Here is a 22,914-nt window from a genome sequence, read left to right as displayed (position 1 = left end):
TCACCCCCTAGGTAAATAAATAGATATCCAGAGCAGTTCCATTATCTGTCACAGAGCGCTGATACAGTCTTGCCTTGTATTTATTGCCTACTTAATGGACTTGATTGTATTACTTGAAGGCAGGATAGAGAAAAAAGCGCAATGCCAACAGCGTACTTTCGGCATTCTGCAATTACCTTATGTAAATTCCGCGCTGGAATGTTGGTGCCCAGGCTATTTAAAATGCATTGGATTTCCATGGAAAGGGATCCACTCCTGCCTCTCGCAACCTCATTAATAACTGCGACAAGACGGTGACATTTGGAATACTTACACGCTTATAGCATCTGCGCGCACGCCAACACTCCCCGGCCCCGTTGCGCACTGCGACAGCGCATTTACAAAAAGGATGTCTTAAATTAAGTACCTAAGCAAATGAGTTATATCCTGGCTTTTAGGTGAAAGACATTATACTAGTAAAGTGCTTCTCAATCTTTGATCACGCAGGGAGAGAAAACCGGCTTGCAAATTTCTGGAATTGCTATTATTACACCAAGTTTTGCCCGTTGCCTTTGACTGCTGGCTCATTTAGTTTTTTTATAGGCTAGTTGAACGAACTGTTGTGTTAAAATGACACTGTGTTGTTTAAAGCTATGTAAGAAATAACTAGGAAGTATGGAGAATCCATCAATGTAGTCACTCATGTATGCCAAAATGTAACAAGCCTTAACTGACATGAGAATTCTGTATGATTGACGGCTAGGCTATTTTACACTGGTATAAGGATTCGACTGATTCTGACAGACCCAATTAGCGTCTCGTACCAAACGAGCTCACAAATTACTATTCTGAGAGTGCAATGCTATTGTACTTCATGCACAGGCTTCCACATCTGTAAAAAAAAAATCGCAACCACCTCCGTTACAGTGAATCTGCAGGTCCTGTAAAGAGCCCCTGTTGTGTAATATCATTAGAGCCCAAACAGAAGGTCTAACCCTATATTCTACCGTTTCCCCATCACTAGTCTCTTGGATAGCATAGCTAGCCCCGCGGCTCCTGGAGATGAATACGTGGAAGGCAACGGCATCAGTCCTCGTAACTGTCAAGCGTGCAGCTCCAGGGACGAAATACAGCTTCAGCCTCTGTTTGCAGTAATATATCGGTCTGTAAAAGTAGTTAATGTGTCAAATGAAATATTCTGTGCACCATTCATATGCAAATAGCTTCATGGTCCTCTCTAACAACTTTGGGGGGAGGGATCATAATAAATCAAGATGGCTCTCAATGACTATGCAATTTAATTCAAATTTTATTTTACTACCTAGTTTCAAGAGGTGAAATGCAAGTAAACTTATGGCTTGCCGCATTTGACAAGATGCAATGTTTGCAAGTGCAACCTGTATTTTTTTTTAGTTTTAACTGTTGGTCTGTTTAAATAAAATGTATCAAATTACTTTAATGTCCTCGCTCGCAATTTCTCCGCCAAAAACAAACCACTACACTGCCGTGGAGTTATACATCTGCAACCCAGAATAGCTCTACCTAACCACTCTCCCTTGACAACCCACCTGTGACCAGAACGGAAAAATAAGTTGGAGAAAGAAACTATGAGGTGGTATAAATCTTTAATGGTTCATAATGGCTTGTTCAAATTACCTGCCCACACCTCAGCCTCCATGGAATAAGGGTTAGAGAGAGGCCGGGGATTGAAGGGGAGGGGGGTAGCCTAAGAGTGAGCACTGGCATATGGTGCACTTCCAGCACTCAGGTCTTCCACGGGCCTCCGAGCCCTGCTCTGTCATGAATTATAGAAATGAGATAATTGTTTTCTCATTTGGAAATTCTGGGGGCCTCTGTTAAGCTTTTATTTTTTTCCTATTCCCTGTCTTTTCCTTTTAATGGTCTGAGGTTTCCAACGGGCACATGATTCAATAGAACCCACAACCCCCGACACCCTGTCAGATGTGAGGTGGTCCACCTTCGTCAAAACAGAACAGGGGCCAAGCCAAAAGTCAGAGCCCATAATGGCACATGAACACGTGGGCAAAAGAGGACCCACTAAACACTACTTCAAAAGTAGTGTTGGTTCTGATCACAGGAGGTAAGGCACACACACGCACACACACACAGAGCCCAGGGCCACGACAAACAGGGAAGCGCTCTGGCTCTTCTGTGGAGCAGACAGCCAGACAGACGCCACACAGATTCAGGGGACAGACAGTTTCACGCAGTGCTGTTCACATTCCTATTCCTCACTCACTCACAGAAGAGGAAGTTACAACAGAAGGCACCAGAGTCTGCCAACTCTTACACACACACACACGCACGCACGCACACCTCTTACAGACTGACTCAGAGCATGAGCGGTAGTAGAAGCAGCTTTGCTCAGCACTCTTTACAGTGCTGAGAAACTTGTGACTTGTGCCTCTTAATCAAAGCTGCCAGCAGTGCAATTACCTAATTAGTCCTCAATTATCCAACATCCTTGAAGAGGGTAACCAGACATAGTCTAATGAGCTATGACACTCAAACGTTCACAAAAGGAACAACTTACCTGGTTTCTATGGTGCATTAGAATACAATTTTTTTTTCAATAGACCGATACATTAGTTGTCAACATCAAACTTGAGACATTGGAAAATGTGTTTGTCAAGATAAATTATGGAATGAAGATGACAATTTGTTAAGATCAGGGTCTGATTCAGGTGTAGAAATTTAGACTATGTTAAAATCCCACCAAAAATAAGAATCTGAATCAACAATTTAGTTTTTTTTTTTATTAGACATAGCAATGTCACGAACAGCAGTTAGTCTGAAAATGACATTCAAAGTGTGCAGATGACCATGCGCCAAAACCCAGATACACTTTCAAAAATCACTTCTTTTTAAACAATCAATATGTATAGTTATGATTAATCAGCTTTAGAAAACACATGTCCCAACCACGCATCAAACCATACATACTTCAAATACTATAAGGACTTTGAATAATTATTTTATTTCATTGTAGGTTCTGTACATAATGCTTAATTTTTTTTATTTTTATAAATCCATTAGTTTTGCATGTCACAGTCCAGTTCATTTAATTACATACAATAAACTTTTGAAATGTTTCACTATTTGCGGACTGTTTCTCCTGTCCCAGTACTGTTTATATAACCTTAAGGGAAGGATGGTTGTTGGGATATTGAAAGTGAGGGCGAGGCAATCATTATTGATCTGAAATAGTAGTCTTAAGACTCAATTTCACAGACTTCTCAAATTCCTGTTTTCCAGTAACTCCAGAGGGGGGATGGGTAGGAGGGGGGGGGGTGGAGTCGTCCACGGACAAATGACAGGTTTTCTCAGAGGTCGACCAAGGACATACATACAAGACTATACAACACACACGCAGACACCCAGTCAGAGGACACCCAAAGTCTACCGCTAGTCTCTCTCTAGCAGGTCAGATGCAGTCCAAACACAGGTTCCTACTCCTCCATAAAGTCAGACCCAGACCTGGTCACAGGACGGATGTCTGCTTAACACTGGGAGGGGAGTGGGAGTGGGAGGAGGGGGTGGGGTCCAGGCCTGAGGAGGGAGGGTTCCATGACTTCCAGTTTCTCCTGTGGGCTGCCTCTCCTTATCAAAGAGGAGACACCCCCCATACTTACTAACACTGATACTTTATCCATTGCACTGGGGCTTATACAAGACATTACAGAGGTAAACAATCCACAACACACACAGATGTATCCAGTTAGTTTTCAGCTTATTCCATCGTCAAATCAAATCGGCCTAAAAAGGACAGTTGGTCTGCTATTGACCTGCCATCAAATGGGTATGCTGTGCGCATAAGCTGGAAGATACAAAGACATCTGAGAAAGCAGCAGTGTCACTCCACCAGTTCTTTCACAAAGACTCAAAGTCCCATGAGCCTCTTCCTTCCAAATCCAAAACTGTCTGGTAGCTCGCAGTGAGCTTGAATACTGGCCAGAGGAATCCAGTGTATGTTGGACACACTTTACCCTGAAAACGCAAATCCACAGGAACGCTAGGAGGTTGGCGCCTTCCAGCCCATTCTGCTCTGACAAAGCATCCCTGTGCATCATCCAACCCACTGATCTAGCGTTCAAGAGTAAAAGCCCCGCGACATGCAGGAATGGCAACCGGAAAATAAGTGAATGAAATCTGTACATTTTCTCAGATCACAATTTCTTTTTTTAAGTGCAAAGTCTTTTCAATGGTAGCTTCCTTTATTTAATGGTATTAATGAATGATCACAACATTTTCTGTTGCTATTTTATGCTCGCAGTTGCGTGGTCCACAGCAATGTTCAGTCCCCCCCACCCCCCCCCCCCCCAAAAAAAAAGAGTAGTGGAAAGCATCCTCTTGGGTTGGTGTTCTCTACCTGAAGATCCCCTCGTACTCCAGCAGAATGAGCTCCACTATCTGGTTCTGGTACACCATGTGGACCGCCATGTTGCCCGTCTCCGTCTCTGGCCGCAGGAGGGTGGGTCCAAACACGATGGCCACGCTCTGGGTGGTCATGCGGTTGGACTCGCCGTGTTCGATCACCCTGGGGGGGGGGGGGGGGGAAGAGGGCAGGGGCGGCTTCGTTTACAGGAACTATGTTTCTTTCTTCTTTTGTTTACCACTGAAGGTGCATAAGCGTCGCGTAGAAAGATCTATAACATTACCTTTAAACTCAAATCAACATCCTTGCATATAAGACAATAACATATTCATGGGCCAAAAAAGGTGATAAAATCCACTACTCCAATATATACACTGACCGACACCCGAACACTGAATGTCACGCTATAAATTTCAGATTGAAACTCCCGGAGGTTGCTGTTAAATTACAGCAAACACAAGGCCATATAAATGCAAATGGCAGCTTGTGCAAATGTCATCTTGAACATATGATATTGCTACTGGTTCCGCCAGACTAAGAATACATCCTGAACCTGCCTATAGTTTTTCTGTAGCCTGGGGGATAATCAATCAGACAGCATAGGTAAACAAACAGAGTTATGTACAGAGGAATGTGAAGGTCCACAAGAAGTTAATGACTGGTATAAACCATAAACAACAATACATTCCAACGTAACCAAGGTGATAAAATACATAGCCGTTGATAAGTAAAGGAAGGCTACTAGTTGGTTATAAAGAGATAAGGAAAAAAAGCTGATGGCAAAGTGTGCCTTTCTTACCTTTTTAGGTGCTTGAAGAGAACTTGCATTGTATCGTGGTTCGGTTTTGGCAACTGCTTGATTAGGTCTTTTATGGAATTGACTCTGAGCTTGTGGTCGGAGCATTCTGTAATACACGGGTCAGCCATGTTAATATTGTTGGTTCTAGAGGAGACAGACAGTATCCTGATTGACACTGAAGAATTGAAATGAGTGGGCGCCATCTTGTGGTTGTATAAAAAAGTAATTAAACATTCACATGAATGTAAGGATTATTTGAATCAAAGTGAATTTACTAATGATTTTGATGATTATATTACAAATGATTCATACTAGTGTAGAGTGGTACTTACTGATGGCTTCAACAAAGTCACTGAAGGAGCTGTAGGTGAAGAGGGGTTCAGGAAGCTCTCTGAAGAACATCTTCAGAGCACCTGTGGTCACGTGGATGTCCTCCCACTTACTGTCCTCCAGGTTCACCTTCTCATCTAGGACACACACGGACGCACACACATTCGGACGCACACAGACACACGTGAACGAGTAATTCCTGTGCACACAGCAAGGGATCGTCACGTGTATGAATACTAACCCCGTTTACGCTATTTAACGTAGGGTTTAACGCTAAAGCCATGCTGGAGCAAGGAAGTGTGTACGTTTGTGTGCGCGCGTGTGTGTGCTAAGCTTGTTTATGTGTGGTGACAGGATTCTAGCAGTGTGGGAGCAGAGTCCTACCATGATTGACAGCGAATCGCAGCTTCTGAATCACCGCCAGGTTCCCACTCACTCTGTATAGGCCATCGATATTCAGCCCTGCAGGAGAGGAGGAAGAGGAGAGAGATATCAAGAGGACGAGAGAGAGATATCACGAAGAGGAGAGAGAGAGATACCGAGAAGAGGAGAGAGAGATATCAAGAGGAGGAGAGAGAGATATCGCGAAGAGGAGAGAGAGAAATCGAGAGGAGTAGAAAGAGGAGAGCAAAAGGAATGAGGGAGAAACAACAAACAGGCGTGACGGAAATTCATCTACTGGGCTTCAGACACCAACGGAGTAGGAGAGAGAGAGATATGATAGAGAGAAAGAAAGAGAAATCGAGAATGAAGGAAAGAGAGAGAGCGGGTCATCCAGTACCTGTGTCCTCCACGTGGTCGATGCACATCTTGACAAAGTTGGGCACGGACGTGTTCTCCCTCTGACACAGGCTGGACAGGCTGCAGCCAAACACCTGGTCTGAGAGGCACAATGACACGCACACACACACACATCAGCTAATGCTAAAACTGACTGGTTCCAAACTAGGATTTTTATAAACACTGGAAAGACACTGTGTGACTGTCAGAAAGGAGTGTAGCGTTGTGTGAGGTATAGCGTAGTGTACAGTATATTGATGATGGCTCAGTACCTTTGATGTAACCCTTGTCTCTGACGGCCTGGTAGGTGGGTCTACGTGTGAGGAACTTCTTCAGCTTGACCCTGGTCTTCTTCTGGTCTGAGGCGTCCATACTCACTGAAGTCTTCATGGCTGAGTGACCACACACACACACACACACACACACACACCATGGGTCAAATGGACACAATACACACATGATGCATACACACTTGAATGACCTTGTAGTCTTTTTAAGGATACTAATACAAACACACACGAAGATCAGTAAAACACACCTCTGTTCTTCTTGGAGTCTCGATGGTCCTTTTCCTTGTCCTGTTTCTCTGCTCCAGGGGACTCTGGCATGTCCTCCTCTATGGCCTCGTCTGACTCCCATGCCTGTCCAGCCCCACACACACACGCAAACTCACACAACTGATCTTTCTGCTCTTTGGCGCCCTCTAAGGTTGTATGAAGGTACTGAAAACATTTCTACTGATCCATATTTAGGAGATTCATCTCCCAGACCAGACTAGTATGTTTTTCTTACTGAGGTAATAGGTCGGCTGAGTTCGGAAAACAGAGCAGAGGAGAGAGCAGAGGAGAGGAGAGAGCAGAGGAGAGCAGAGGAGAGGAGAGAGCAGAGGAGAGAGGTCCACTCACGTGTGTGCTGATGGTGTCATTCAGGGCTCGGTACCAGTCATTAATGACGCTGTCGATCTCTGACTGGATCAGAAGCTCAGTCCCCTGACGCGTCTTCAGCTACCGCACCAAACAGGTCAAAGGTCAGTACCATTCAAACCTTCACTTGCATAATGTCAATGGCTACTTTTTCCATAGGTTTCCACTAGCATCGCTCAAAAGCTAAACGGCTCCGTGACAGCAGTTACCTCGATGACGTGCTTCTTGCTGGACTTGTCCTTAGACGCCCAGTCCACTGAACCTCCTCTGAGGTCCACGGTGAACTCGGGTTTCGACTGGTTCCCCCCAAACTTCTAAAATCAAATTGAAAGATCGAAATGTTTCTTAGCATGGGCTTACAACAGAAATATGGGGGTTGGCCTCGAGTAATTTCAGAATTAAGCCATCATAAAAGGTACTGGTTACTGTGTTAAGATTGTTGTTATGAAGTGCTCAGTTGAACACGGGTGACGTGACACACACACCTCTGTGTCATCAGTGATGGACATTTTAGTTTGAAGGAGGCTAAATGTTATCCCATTCTTGCATGTTTAGAACTGTACTGTCCAACAAAACGAATAGTAGTGAATTGTAGATTAATAGTTGTAAGCATAACATTCGCTGTACTTTATCTTCTTTGGCATCCTTGTACTCACATGTTGATGCAAGTCAATAAGAAGTTATGTTACAGTTATGTTTCATTCTCGGGACACTCATTAGTGGCGCACCAAAGCTGATAAGACAACCTTGACGATGCACCAACCAAGACACAGAACCCACTAGCGATAGACCAATCAGGTGAGGGCATCAGCAGAGAGCAGGCAAGGGGATTGGGTTGAGGTAGGGGAAAACGTGAGTTTGAAGGACAGGCGGGGGGAGCCAACCACATGCAGAGAGAGGAGGACATACAGAGGCGGCCTGGACACGCCCAGATTGGACATAGGAGACGGCTGGGCGGGGCTTGACCGAGCGCTTCCAGTTGCTTAGCAGCGTGAGGAGCAGCTCAGGGATGGAACCACTACGATAGTAGGACTTTGGGAGAACATGAGAGGAGAGGTCAAGGATAAGGAGGAGGAGACAGGAGAATGGGGAAGGAAAGGGGATAGAGGAAAGAGGGAGGAGATGGAAGGGAGTAGGGGGAGGAGGCCAAGGGAGGAAGATAAGATGACAAATGAGAAATAAAGACTCACAGACAAATGACAGAACTAAGGGAAGAATTAGAAGAGAGTTCCAGAATGGCGAGGTTCTAAACATGATCCACACCAGGAGCGGATGGGGTACCTACCCAGCTAGTTCCACCCCCTTGGCCTTTGGCGAATAGCAGTGAGTAGCCTTGCAGGACCGTCCATGAAGAGGTCCAGTTCTTCCTGTCAATCAGAACCAGACAAAAACATAGAGATGAGCCCTCTGGTCTTTCCCACAATGGGAAAATCGTCAAAATGAACAGCGGTGTGGCTGGCTGAAACCTACCTGACTTTCTTTCCATGTTCTGTGATTTTGGTGACGTTGAGGACCCCACACTTCTCTGAAGGCTGAGGGAGGACGCACATTCACAAGCACACACACAGGCTTGTGAGCATTTCACAGCAGGAGACAGGAAGCATACAGCCAAGAGCCTGCCAACTGAAGACAAGGAGATTACACTGCTACATAATAAGGCTCCCGCTATGATCACACACACTTACACGCACACAATGTGTGTGTGTGTATGTGAAGAAATAGGCCAATGAAAAAGGTATTTCCTATGTGAACGCCATAGTAGGGTACCACCAGTAGATGGCACTAACTACTAATAACGACAGTGAGAGTACATTCCTCCATAGAGACTAATCCATCCCATCACCTGCCATCTCACATTGGTAATGTAGGACACCAACAGAAGCAGCAACATGGACCATAGAACATGATAACAAGCACCTTTCAAGACCAACTAGTGGAGGGACCAGTCAAGAAGGTCAGAGGGTGCAGCAGGTAACAAAACGGACACTTTCAAGACGGACAACATTTAAAACAAGTGAACACGAGCTAAAAGGTTGTGTGAAGTGTACACAGGTTATTTGGGGCCATGCATGTTTGGGGTACGGCAGCCCGTAGGTGGAGCAGTGCATGCTGGGATACTAACAGTGAAGGGGTGCTTGGGAGATGAGGGGCAGGAGTCGGAGGAGTCGGGAGAGCTCTGCTTGAGGGCTGTGGCACACTCCTAGCAACGAGAAGCAACAACGTCAACATGTTGACTAGCAACTAGAGAAAACATAGAGAGAGTTAGGGTTAGTGAGGAGGTCGGTGAGCGGATTGAGATCCTGTGGAAACAAAGATTTTGTAGGATTTGTTTAGTTCGGGATAGGTTAATATGACGCTTGGTGGAGACTTTTTAGATTGTGTTATCGACTAACGGAGATCATGCTGGGAAGTTATTGGCAAGAAGCCATGCATTGAACTGGGGAAATACTTGTTAAGTTAAAAAAGTATATGCCGCAAGTGAGGGATCCACAAGTATATATTTCCACACAAGACACAGATCACAGAAAAAGTACATTCTCATCTGATTATTAAGATACTGCTCAATCTAACGCAATCATTTCTATCAATTGACAACACAAAAATCAGCTGGATACAAATCACTGCTGTACTCGATTGGTGGTGGCAAGACAAAAAGAGATGGACGGTACCAACTTTATCTCGGTAATGGGAGAAGAATCGAAATCTCCTCCCCTGGCTGTCAGAACCAAAGGGCCTGAGTTTGAAAGAAAACTGGAACAGAACCACAAGAACTTGAACCTGGATTGGATTCAACTTGGGGTCCAACTGACTTAACACTTCATTGTGTAATATTCTTCTGATCCCAAACTAATATATTTGAATAGAGGTAAACCAAACTCAATGGCAACAATCAGATCAGTACTGTTTCAAAGGACAGTATGTATTCGAAAAATAATGTGAACATGTGGTAGCACAAACAACAGCAGTCTTGTACAAACAGAATAGCCATATTCACTTTGTTGACAATTTCAGAAGCTAGACCTGAAGCCTAAAGTGTAAGCATAACACCAAACACTGAGGTACAGGTAATTCATTTAGACAAGCATAATCTGGGGCTCACCCTCCCAGCCAAAAGGCTTTTCTAGATTCTCAGAGATTAAACCCCCATTGAACAGACCCAGTACACGGCAGGGGTCCTGGAACCAAACACGACTCGCAAAACAACAGCGTTACACTTCTTTACACAGAAAAAAAGATCAAACAATTAGCTATAAACACCTGTTTTATCATCCACATTTGTCTACATTCTAGAATTCTCAACTTGGGATATGTACACATCGGCTCTTGTCGACCTCATACAAAGAGCTTACAGCTAAAATCATCACCAACTTGGTCGTTCAATTCCAACTTTTTCTGTGGCGACAGGCATAACCCACGTAGTACGTTGAGATGGTAGCGGGGTCTTACCTTGTCGTTGAGGTCTAGCACGTAGGTGCTGTGTCGCCACTTGGTGAGAACAATGGGGTCGGGCTGCTTCCGCTCTAGACTGCGACTCTTGGGGGGGTCGTCGGCATGAGGGGGGGAAACGTTGTACTGGGGGGATTGAGGGAGGAGAGAAAGTCCAAATAAAAACAAAAGAGTTAGCATGTCAAGTTAGCCTAGGACACCTAAGCAGACAAGATAACACCACAGACAAACTACTTGGTAGTCATGATACCCATACTGCCATTATCCTACCTCTCCTCTCCCTAGCCACAGCACCATTGGACTGCTGGAACCCTCGCGTAGGAACACAGTTCCACACACTGGTTCCACTCAGGAACACACTCTCGGGCTATTTCCTGTTATCAAACCCTAGATTTATGCTTGGAGCCATGTTCCCATCCGACCTGCGGCTGGACTCGGGACGGAGTGACTGTGCTACTCTGCACCAAACCAGATTAGGATTCGGTCAGCCACTAATAGACCTGGCATGGAGGTGAGGGCACCACCTCAGCCAGACAATGAACAGCGAGATGTCCAGATGCATTACCTGGACGGGGCTAAATCTCAACGGGGTGGGGAGGGTGGAAGGAGAGCCAGAGTAGAGAGGGAGGGATGATCAATGCGAAAGTGGGGAATACTAATACTGTGGGGAATACTAATACTTTCCTGGGAGGTGATTACAGTTTGGATGTTGTTTGGAAAGACACAACCAAATTTGTCTTGAGCTCTGAGGCCTGGTTGTCAGATGACGCCCCCCCCCGCCCCGGGCTTGAGCTGACCTACCTTGGGCAGCTCCCACTCGGACCTGGATCCGTCTGCACTGTAGTAGTACGGCCTCCCCTGCTCGTCCACGTGCTTTATCCACTGAAACCACAAAACATCCCCGTCAGCCGCCATCACTCCCTCCCAGTCTCACCGCTGCGTCACGGGAGCAATCACCCAGTCATTACAGTCCATGGGATTCAACGCTGAACAGGAGAAAGGTTAACTCGTCTGAACTTTCCAGGATGAGGAGCTATGGACGGCTGAAAGCTGACAACAGACATTTCATCGCAGGGCCTAAACAGAACTAGTGGAGAATTTTAAAGACGCTTTCCACCTCTTTGCAATATTATTTCCCCCCCCACACGTATTCAGAGGGTTTGGACATGATGACTCTACAGAAGGCTGGCTGGGTGTGATGTGAAGTCGATGAAGAGCTGAACGCCGCCGGTACCTTCTCCTGGGTGTGCTCCGACACATAGAGCGTGTGTCCGTGTTCGTCCAGTTCCTCGGACCAGCCTCTAGGGGGCGAGCCGTACTGGCTGTCTGACTGACTGGAGTGTGTGCTGCTGAGGCAGTTCTCCTCGGAGGACAGAGGCTGGGGGAGGACAGAGAGAGGAAGGGAAGAAGAAGAAGAGAGAGCTTCATTTAACCTCAAAGAAGTGAGAACACGGTCCAAAATGGGTTTAATCGCCATGAACGTTTGCACAGACAAGGAATTTACTTTGGCAGGAAGGTGCATGCATTAAACATATAGGGATCATAAAAAAAAAAAAAAAGATCGGTGATCGGTACTCGTATTAGCCGATACTGCTTCTAGTGATCGGTAATCGGTCCCAAAAATCCTGATCGGAGCACCCCTAGTTTATTTGCAGTTCTAAGCCTCCTCTTTCTCAAAGTCCTGTGGTAGTACTCTAAAGAGCCACAAGAGGTCAGTGTTGTACCACGATAGCATGCTACACCAAACCAAAAGACACGACAAGTTTTCTTTTCGCCTCATGGTCTAGGTGGATCTGATTCACTCTTGCCAAATACTACAGAACTACTTTGGAACCTCAGTACACGTTGAACAGCAGAGAGAAAACCCCTCCTCTCCTCCGATGTGGCATGGTGGGCGTGATGACCCGAGTGAGTACCTCAGTCTCTCCTGTGCTGCCGTGGGGATCTCCCCGCCCGCTGCTGCTGGTGCTGCTGCTGGTGTCCCTGGTCCGGGGGGGCTTCCAGGTCCGCTCGCCCGAGGCACGGTTGAAGTAGAAGTGGCGCCCACTCAGGTCCTTGTGGGTCTCCCAGTCGCCCAGGATGTGGAGTGGGGAGTTGGAGGGCAGCGGGGGCAGGTTGGCCTGGGAGATCTTCAGCTCCTGGAGGTTGGTGTAGACCGGGGACTCGGAGCGGCCCTGGCCCGTGGGGGAAGTGGTCTGGGGGGGAGAAGAGAGAAGGGAGAGGGTTAAACCTGGGGGCCTATGGGTGCGTGTGTGTGTGTGTGTGTGTGAGGCGAGAGGACAGCTACAGAATGCAGTACTGTCTGCATGTCAGGATGCAGACGTCTGACAGAGTGATCCAGGAAATTAGAGGCTGCATGTGGGCACCACACCACATCCCATTCTGCTCCAGCCACTGCTCCAAATCATTGGCTTTTCTAATACAGTTTCAGTAATAATACGCATTCAGCTGAAACACACACACACACACACAGAACTATGGAAGCTGGAGGGAGAAAGCCGTCTATAAAAGTAGTGATTTATTTACAGGACTCTAAATCCTTACTGCAAAAGAAGTTTTGCCGAAATGTTAAATAGATCAAGCTACACAATGGCAGATCTTATTCCAAGTCCTGAAAATGATTCAAAGCCTACAGAATATAAGATAAGAGAGCAAGTGAATGAGAATAAAAAGAGAGGAAGATAGAGAAGAACAGGAAGAGAGAGTGCTACATTGCAATAGTGAGGGGAAGTAAGAAATGGAAAGAAACCAAAAAGTCAAGAAAAGATGTACAGAGCATTCAGCAAGGTCATCAAACGATCCAGAGCTGAGGAAAGCCAGGTTTAGGAGATGAATAATGATAATTAATTAATTATTAAGGTGTCCTCATCCTAACCAAACCAACAAGGAAGCAGTTATTACAAAAGCTGACACCTTGGTAGCAAAAGTAGACAGTACTTCCTCTCCAGTTTCACCGGCCTTTCACAATTTGTTTGGTATACAGCAGCAAGTGCATGGCACATTTGTAATTGGGGGTATTGTAAATCCTGCAATGCTGAAATGAACCAAGCTATGCCAAGTTATGTTTTATGCTGATATCTGCAAGTTAAATTTGTATTATGCTTCAGAAAGCCATAGCTGGCATTGTTGAAACATGCACAAGGCACAACGGTCTAGGTTGCACAACAATGGCCAGAGAGTTTTGTTTCCATGACGACCGCGGAGCAATGAAAGCTGGGTAGAATAATATTTAGTTTTGGAGTAACATGAGAGAGACAGGGGAGGAAGTAGAGGACAGACAGATTGTCTCTGGCCTTTGGATCAAATATGCTTCTTAAAACTACCCCAGTTAAACTACTAAACAGCTAATAGTCTCTCCAACTTGAAACCCACCCCCTCTCACAGATCCATAATGCAATTCATGTCACAATTCAACATCCCATATCACAAATGTGTACATATAAAAGGTTAGGTAGTTGGCTGGATCTTTAAGAACACTTCCCACTGAGGTACAACTAGGGAAATGTATCTCTCCATGAGCATGGCCTTCATGTCGGTCTGACCACAGAGGAGTGAAGAGGGAAACATTTATGGAATTTGAGGTAAAAAACATCAACACCAAAACAGGGTGGACAGACACGACCATGGAAACAGATGGAGCTTCCTGCTGCACTTTGAAAAATAGGAATCTTTTTTTTTTTTTTTTACTAGACAATAATTATTCAATATCCTGAAGGGCTGTTGCAAGGCAGACCACTGAGTAGTGTTGAGCCAGAGTCTTGCTGTTATTAGTAAGTCAGTATCCGCTCTTCCACACACACACACACACACACACACACACGCACACACGCACACACGCACACACGCACACACGCACACACGCACACACACACACACACACACACACAGACACACAGACACACACAGAGAGCTTAGATGAACTTGGGGTTCAAATTCATCAGTTAAAACCTGAACTGAACAGGACAAAAGCTTAATTTAATTTTAAATAATAGTCAATCAGAAAAGAGGTGCCGAATGTAGATTCAGCCAGAGCTACATCGGTTGGAGAGACATGGAAAATGCATTCAATATATCACACAGTAGGTCGCACACACACACACACACACACCTTCACACACACAAACAAGCGTTGTCCTCCCTCTCTTTCTGACACTTCTATGAGCGGAGCTACAAACTGCAGAACAGACTGGCTGGAGTGAGGGCAGGCAGAAAGCAGGTGGCCTGCTTCTGACAATAGGCTGGACAGAGAGAGTTAGGATAGAAGTCAAGTTTAGTTCTCAGGAAATTCACTAAAACAAAACTCTTCATCTAGGAACCTTTTGCGCAATCATTTACTTTCAATATGGAAAGCAACCAAATTCGACATTTTAAGGGATAATACACCAACCACTGGGGGATATGGTGCATGGAAAGCAGTCCAGTACAAAAGGTCTACCAGCTAAGCATCGTCCAGTTCCCAGTGTGCCTGACGAGCCTCAGAGAAGAATATCACCTTGCGTCGAGTGGGACTGCAGACAAACACCTCGTCATCCTCCTCGTCTGTTCTGCTGCGGGATCTGAAGCTTCTGAACATGCTCATGGTCAGCAGCTGCCGTGAAGACGCATGCCCCTCAGTCAGTCAGTCAGTCAGTCTGTCTGTCTACTGTTAGTTGCCTCTCTCTTTCTTTTGCTCTGTCAGACTGGCCAGAGGCAGGAAGAAACTTGACACACACAGTTCACACACAGTTCTGACACAACAGGAAGTGTCCGTAAGTATCAGTCCCTCCCCCAGGGCTTCCTCTATCGCAGACTGATTTTTGTGGGTGTGTGTGCGATGTGTGTGGTGTGCGTGGACACGTGTGTGCGTGTTCAAAGTTAAACAGGATCTGTGTGCTCATGGCAGGGGTCAACTGGGAACGCTGAGAGGTGCTGACAGTTTGACTGGCTGGATGAGGGAGGGTCCGCCTGTTGGACCAGCACTACACAGACGTACACAAACTATATTTATCCCACTTTGCGTATAGATACAGTTTGGGTTAGAGTGGGGGAAAAACAGCGAGTGGGGAAAAAACGGCGAGCAAGTGCAAAAGCTGTGTGAGAGAGACCAGGCAGCAGAAAGCAGAGCAAGGTTGTTAGGCGCCTGTCCGCCTGCTCGGTGATAAATGAGCCTCGCAGCGCTGGTTAGCTCACGATCGGTCACAGCCGCATTAGAATGCATTATGCAGAGTGTTGCGCTGTACTTCCACACACCTAGATCAGGATAATTTATTCAGTTTAGAGGGTAGTTTAATGAAGTATTGTACTTAAAGCTAGAGCATCCTAGACTGGTTGGCTATCCAATGAATTCCTCTATAGATTTAAGCTGAGATTGCTTGCAGCGCGTAGCCATTTGTTTTGGCAACTACATTTCCCATCACCCCCACCTTCACTATGTGGAAACCCATCCTTATTCCTCTGGCTGATTGCTTGACTGTCTCTGCTGGTAATGAAACCATAACTCCCAGTGAGGGGGACTGCAGGTCAGACTGAGGGCACAGTGGCAGCATGTGTTGTAGTTCATCCTCGTGTCCGTTAGGTGTCTCTCTCATTCAGGGTGGGTGGGGCTTCTTGTGGTCTGGGGAGACCAGGAGGAAGGCAGCGTGGGGGGGAGGGGTTCTCGGCGCACACGACACACATGGCAACTCATGGCTGCATTCCGTTATCACTGCCGCACGCTTGACGCACACACACACACACACACACACTCTCAGTGCTGCTCCCAGGCTCTCTCTCTCCCCCCCCCTCCTGGCCATAACGCTTCAGTCACCCCTCAATGAAGACACTGACATATGTAGACACACCAAACCCAAGGGCAAGCAGGCAGGCAGGCAGAGAGAGAAACACCATCTCTTTCAAACACACACACAAGCACATGCACGCCATTGAACAAAGGCTGAGTTCATTTCTATGTCCAGACAGAGAACAAGCCACTCTAAAGATAGCTTGCGAGTGACACAATCCATCGGGTGCTAAGAGCTAGCGTGTGGCGCCCTGCCTGGCCCCGTCGGACATTCAGTTCCACCCCCCCACCGGGCCAGCGTGGCGTCTCTCCCCGTAACCGGGTTACGTAACAGGACGGACTAATTGAATTACACTAAAGCAGGTTAAACCCTCAGGAGGTGGAGGAGAGAGGGAAGGAAGGAGGGAGGAAGAGAGAGAGGGGGGGGGGGGGGTGGGGGTGGTGACGACACTGCGCTTCTCTCAGCCCATCAAGCGGTCAACAGAGGCTGCTCGATGACAGATGATGGTAACCGCGGCGACCACGCGCCTCGCGTTTTCTTCCCCTCTCCATCCCTCTCTCCAGAGCAGGCTCGTTCCCTCCTGTCACCCTAGTTTCTTGTTTAATCTATCTCTCACTCCATGTCCCCTCCCCTCAGATCTACCTCTCTCTCTCCTTTTCACCTCCCCTCCCTCCCCTTGCGTCACCCTCTCCCTCCATCTCCTTCTCTCTCTCGCTCTCTCTCTCCCTCCCTCCCTTTATATTCCTCTCACTATGGGGCTCAGCCAACGCCCCTCTGCCCCCTTTCTCCACCAAGGTCCAGAGAATATGGTGGTGATGGCTCAGGCCATATGAGCAGATTAACCTACATTTCCCCCTCACTGCCCGCCCCCCACTCCCCGTTATTACATCTGTGGTTTTTCATATACACCTCCATCCACAACCCCCCCACCCCCACGCCAATCTCTCCCCATAGCAACCAGCTCCCTCTCTGCGCCAGCTTGGAGCGGCACATTGCATGTGCACAGTGCATGCTGTGCATGCTTCCCAGTCGTGTGGTAGTCTCACAACACACACACACACACAGGATGTGAGAGCGTGACACATAGAAATTCAATACAAAGTCCAGAACCCTGCTTCCGACTGCCATTCCTTTAGAGAGGCTGAGCCACGCGCCGAGGCGGTTGGCGTCGTCTCTCCACAGGGGCGACGGGCGAGCGCAGCCACTTTCTCCTGCTCTCTCCATTTCACGGGCCAGCGGAGCTCGCTGAATCACCGACGCAGACGGAGTGACGGCCAATTAACCTTTGGGCCCGGAGCGGAGAGAGCCGCGGAACACGCTAACAGACAACCGCCTCTCTCCAAGCCAACACCCACGCCGCTAACAACACCAGACAGTTTACAGGGAACAAACTAGCCGACGACTCAAGCCTTGGATGTGGTGTGTGTGTGTGTGTTTGGCTAAAGATGCATGGCAGTGATTCTGGGAACCGAGACACGGCCTAAACAGAGCTGCGAACTGCAGCTGTGACCCTGCGAGCGTGGCTGAGCATGAGAGATAGCGCTCTGGTTCGCTCCCATTCAAACCACCGATGTCCTTCTCCTCAGCCGGGCGTCACAGCAGCGACGTGGGGCTGAGGTGGAAGCAGGGAGGGCTGGAGGAGTGGCTGGACTGCATGAATGGATAATTGATGCGGAAAAAGAAGATTGGAAGGAGGGAGGGAGGGAGGAATGGAGAGAAAGGGATTGAGGGATGGTGGACAGCAGGGAAGGAGGAAGGGGGATGGGGGGAGCTGGCTGGGAAGGATGGAGGGGTGGTGGGGGATGGGGGGGGGGTTAGGAATGCCTAGAGTGATTTCCTACATTCTGTCTTGGCTGATTTCTGGCCTTGTGCAGTATGAACACTGAAGCCTTCCAAAATCACAGTCTGGGAACACTCTGTGGTGTGTGTGTGTGTGTGTTAGACTTACTAGCAGAGCATGATGATCTCCACTCATATCTAGGACAAGATGTCCATGCCAGTTTAGGGTCATCAAATGGATCAGAGTGGACTGGTTTTGGATTAGTTCTAGAGTCTAGATTTGGGGGAGAATAAACTGGCAGAGGAGATAATTATATGAGAATGACAAATTCTTTCAGTATGTGTTTAAGAGCAAGCATGCCACCAGGTGTGTGGGAGTTCCTGTCAGCTGGAGAGTTCGGAGAGCCAGACACCACCTGTGTTCCTAACGGAGGGTTGGGGGTTGCCAGGTCTGGGAGGGCTGCTGGCTCAGGAAAGGCCCTCGGAGGCATGGGAACCTGCTGCTCCTGCTCGCATTGCTGGGTCTAATTCTGCGGATGTGGTACTGTGCACTGTGCCGTGTTTATGCGTGTGTGCTGGGGCAGACACACAGACGCGCGCACAGTGGCGGTGTGATGGATGCTTGCATTCCAGAGAGAGGCAGACGGTACTGGATCCATATGAATGTCTTCTGGCCCGGACAGCCACCTGACAAACCTGACAGGATTAATTAGTTCTGTTCTGTTCTGCAGGGGTGACATTGTTGAGGTTTGGAGAGCTGGCAGCACGCAGACAGATACCAATCTTTTAAATGGAGGGGCTCACACCTATACCTTTGTTTTAGCTCATCCAGCCAAGTCTCCACAGGAAGACTGCTCAGAACCCTGCCACCGAACAGTGGATGACTCAGCAAACCACACACCATTGTGTAAAGTGTTTGCCTTGCTGGGTTTCTTGGGACACTCAGTCATAGTGTAGTATTCTCCTGGACAACTACCACCAGAATAGTAGATAATATTGGACATAAAACTTCTTCTACTTTTTCCTTTTCCAGAATATTGCCCTCTCTCTCTCTCCTCCCTCCCCCCTTCTCTTTCTCTCCTCCCTTTCTCCCCCCCCCTTCTCTCTCTCCTCCCTTTCCCCCCCTTCTCTCTCTCCTCCCTTTCCCCCCCTTCTCTCTCTCTCTCCTCCCTCCCCCCCCCTTCTCTCTATCTCCTCCCTTTCTCCCCCTCTTCTCTCTCTCACTGTGTTGGAGAGCCATAGCGTTGCGCTGGAATTAGCTCCAGCATTCCTCCGTGGCAGACAGCTGACAGCTAAGCCCATGGCTAATGGATAATCCCGCCATAATGCCCTCACTCTGATTGGTTGCAGCTAATTACACTCCTTCCCTCCTCTGGGCTCTGTATGGGTACAGTAAAGGGGTGGGGCAAGGTTTAGGGCTGGGCCAGGGGGGGTTGTTGACAAGGAAAACAGGTCCCTCTTTGGTCAGTCAGGGGTCAGAGGTCAATAGCCCAGTGGGTAAAGCCCTGATGATCTGCATCGCTGGCTGCCAATGCTAGGAGTTGGCCAGGACCAAGCCAGCGCTGGCTGTGTTAGTGCTCATTATCCAAGACACTGATACAATTAAGAGTCTGTGACAACAGGACCTCTCAGGACAGCAATTCAGTTCAGTGAAAAACACATCAGTTAGTACAGCAGTCAAGCCTAAAAGGCATATCCAATGTGTACGTACGTGTGTGTGTGTGTGTGTGGTGCCCATAGACCTAAGGTGATAACATCTTGCCTAACAATAAGAATGGTGAGACCAGAGGACCACAAAACCATGTTTCCATCTCTGAAGTCAAAAACAAACGGAGCCAACAGTAAACAGGATCATTGAGCGGGGATTCCCATCTGGATTATCGGGACATGCTGCTGCTCTGCTGGCTGCAGGTGTTTTTTTCTCTGATTGCCAACTGTGCCTGTTGACACCATCAAAACATATTTACCAAGCTTTATCTTGATAGAGACCCTGCAGTTCAATCCAGGAATCGAATACACTTGTTCCCACCAAGACATGAAAGGTTTACGTCACAAACATAAGCCAAGACAGCAGTTTGCATACATTGAGGAGATTTCGAACAATCCCGTCTGGAGTGGAGCGATCCAGACACGTCCACACACACACACACACACACACACACACACACCCTCCCTCAAACATCTGGAGACACACACACTCTTGAATTATTCATGTCTATCTGAGACGCCTCAGACAGACTCAGAAGTCTGTACACTCAATGTGCTTCTTTCAGATAAACTGAAGGTTGTCATGATCATGTGACCAGATAAAAAAAAAAAAAAAAAGCTGGGGTCCTTTCTGTTGTCCGTGACCAGCAGTCCAGATACAAAGCCAAGCTAGAGTTCACTATCCTGACGGTGTGTGTTAGCATAGATGAACACCCATGCCAGGACTAGCTGTTGGGATCAGAAGCTTTGCTGCTCTGCAGTTTCTGCTTGAAACCTACTCCATCCTTCCTACACTGCATCTCATCTGGAGTAGCCACTCCCAATATCCCATGTTAGGACCACGACAATTTGCCCAAGACTAGGTAAACAAGATCCCATTGATATATCTAGAGTCTTTCCATGAGAGCAGACATGTTGGTTGGGATGAGTGTGTGCGTGAGTGAGCATCCTCCGGCATGCTCTTTATATCTACCAAGAACTGAAAACACCAACTAAACAAGTGCAGTTGAGAGTGGGTTTCAACCTCTCAAACTCCTGTTGTCACAACTCTGCTTCCACCAGCTCCGTTCCCGGTGCAGGGTACAGGGTGAGAGCTGACGGGCGGTCTGCTGGCAGAGGTGACACACACACACACACACATTCTCTGGGGAGCTGGCCCGTGAGACAAGGGCCCTTGGTACTGCTGAGACACAATGGGCTTTCAGACCTGCAGGGATCAGCTCAGAGAGCACAGCTGACTTGGACATGAGGAGGAGGAGGAGGAGAAGGGTTTTTGTCAGGAGAGAGGTGTCAGGAGAAAGGGTCGCCTGGTCATTCTCTTCCTGAAGGAGAAGACAATGGACTGGGACAGGGGTGGGGGGGGGGATACACACAAGGGTGTACTCACTAGCTTTCACTGACAGCTGGGGTGTATGTGGGGGGGGGGGGGGGGGAGACCTCATGTTCCCTGTTTGCAGATTAAGAGAGAAAAGTATTGAGACCGATATCTAGAGACTACAGTAGAAGAATTATGAATATTCCCTGAAACAGCAATAAGGGAGTACGTCGCATGCGTGGATACACACACACCCACACACACACACCCTTAAGGCATTGTCACATCGCACAATATCAACTCTGTTTACTGACGGAACCTCTGCTTGGCAACGATGCAGGGGAACGGGGTCGAGCCAGGGCCCCCTTACCCCCCCTGCTCTGAATCATCCACACAGTCCCTCTGACCATGACAGGGGGCTGGAGACCCCCTCCAGCCTCCTCAGACAGGCATGATTCACACCTACGCCCCGAGGACAATCGCGGGCTTCCAGACAGACGGAAACACCGGCAACATCTCCCACTGGAAAAAAGAGCTGAACCCAAACCGAGGGCCACAGAAGCGTGTTAGCTACAGGGCTAACACCTCCACAGAAGTATGGATGTTACGCTCACACACAAAGCTGACTACAAATGTATACCAATGAGCCCAATTACTCTGAGACTTATTAAATAAGGAAGCGTGTGTGTGTGTGTGTGTGTGTGAACCAGGCCAAAACACAGCCCCCGACGCACCTGCGCCGCCTCGAAATCTCTCTCTCTGCCGGCTGAGCTTCCGAGGATCACCTAAACCCATAGACCCCCCTCCTCCCCTCCAAACAGCCTGAAAAGCAACTCACGATGTAGTGTGGCGTCCGCAGGTACGAGAACATGGTCCTAAACCGCGGACCCAGGTCGGGTCCAAGCGCTCCTGTAGGTGGGCTGGTCACAGTGCGCTCCTTCTTCCCCCCCCGTTCCTCCCTTCCCTCCTTCAGTCCCTGTCGGCTGCTTGCGTCCGATCTGCGGTCACCCGAGCCTGATGGAGGACTCGCTGGCTGATTACAAGATCTTAAGACGGCTATTTCCAGCCACGGTGCTGGCTTTAAAGGAGCACTCATTAGCTGAATGACCTCAGTCGCTGCGTGAAGGGAGGTGTTGTGTAAGAGGCAGATGAAAGACAAGGCAGAGACGGAGAGAGTGAGGGCTCATTCAGCGTCAGAGCGGGTGGTCATACTGAGGGCCACAGGTCAGAGGTCGTAACCTCGGGGGTGTTTATGGTCCCTGGTTCACACGCTCTGGTGTCACTGGCAGACGTTCAGGCACCTGCAACGGGAAACGGCCCTCCAAGATTCTCTCCAGATCCTCCGTTTCTCCAAACCCAGATAAACAACCACACTAGTCTCAACAGAGCAAGCAGGGACCATTCAAAGCATTCAAAAGGTTTTACGCCTCAAATGTTTGTTGTTTTCCAGGGCTTTATACATATTGTAATACCCCAAACATATATCCTAGAAGCGCAATCGTCAAATGAAACAGAATCCAGAGGTTTGTGTGTGAAGGCAGATTACTGAGATTATCACCAGGAATTTGTGTAATTCTCATGCCAGCTGTGGCCATCGTGAAAACAAAGGGCTGGTGAACGAACCCAACACATTCCGACGACAACACGTCATCTGTCCATAACAGGCCACAAAAACACAGCAATGATAGTCAGAGATAGAT

The 22,914-nt window shown here is 47.9% G+C and overlaps 1 protein-coding gene across 3 annotated transcripts in view; it reads right to left on the bottom strand.

Moving 5' to 3' along the window:
* Positions 1 to 2,754: 2,754 nt before the first annotated feature.
* Positions 2,755 to 22,914, bottom strand: part of arhgap12b (Rho GTPase activating protein 12b) — a 37,067-nt gene continuing 16,907 nt past the window's right edge. Inside the window, exons 3-19 of one of the 3 annotated variants that reach the window (XM_067251696.1) lie at positions 12,571 to 12,849; positions 11,889 to 12,032; positions 11,456 to 11,536; positions 10,655 to 10,780; positions 9,330 to 9,407; positions 8,678 to 8,739; positions 8,493 to 8,574; positions 8,117 to 8,239; positions 7,417 to 7,521; positions 7,190 to 7,288; positions 6,823 to 6,925; positions 6,557 to 6,676; positions 6,286 to 6,384; positions 5,889 to 5,966; positions 5,507 to 5,641; positions 5,175 to 5,280; positions 2,755 to 4,537 (exon numbers count right to left, since the gene is read on the bottom strand). In XM_067251696.1, coding sequence (XP_067107797.1) covers positions 4,366 to 4,537; positions 5,175 to 5,280; positions 5,507 to 5,641; positions 5,889 to 5,966; positions 6,286 to 6,384; positions 6,557 to 6,676; positions 6,823 to 6,925; positions 7,190 to 7,288; positions 7,417 to 7,521; positions 8,117 to 8,239; positions 8,493 to 8,574; positions 8,678 to 8,739; positions 9,330 to 9,407; positions 10,655 to 10,780; positions 11,456 to 11,536; positions 11,889 to 12,032; positions 12,571 to 12,849 — 1,992 coding nt within the window. In that variant the 3' untranslated portion in view covers positions 2,755 to 4,365. The remainder of the gene's footprint in view (positions 4,538 to 5,174; positions 5,281 to 5,506; positions 5,642 to 5,888; positions 5,967 to 6,285; positions 6,385 to 6,556; positions 6,677 to 6,822; positions 6,926 to 7,189; positions 7,289 to 7,416; positions 7,522 to 8,116; positions 8,240 to 8,492; positions 8,575 to 8,677; positions 8,740 to 9,329; positions 9,408 to 10,654; positions 10,781 to 11,455; positions 11,537 to 11,888; positions 12,033 to 12,570; positions 12,850 to 22,914) is intronic. The other 2 variants (XM_067251698.1, XM_067251697.1) reach the window with 2 other exon arrangements.

The sequence above is a fragment of the Osmerus mordax genome, chromosome 15 (genome assembly GCF_038355195.1).
Source record: "Osmerus mordax isolate fOsmMor3 chromosome 15, fOsmMor3.pri, whole genome shotgun sequence".
Classification (NCBI taxonomy): domain Eukaryota; kingdom Metazoa; phylum Chordata; class Actinopteri; order Osmeriformes; family Osmeridae; genus Osmerus; species Osmerus mordax.
This window is presented reverse-complemented; position numbering and strand designations above follow the sequence as displayed.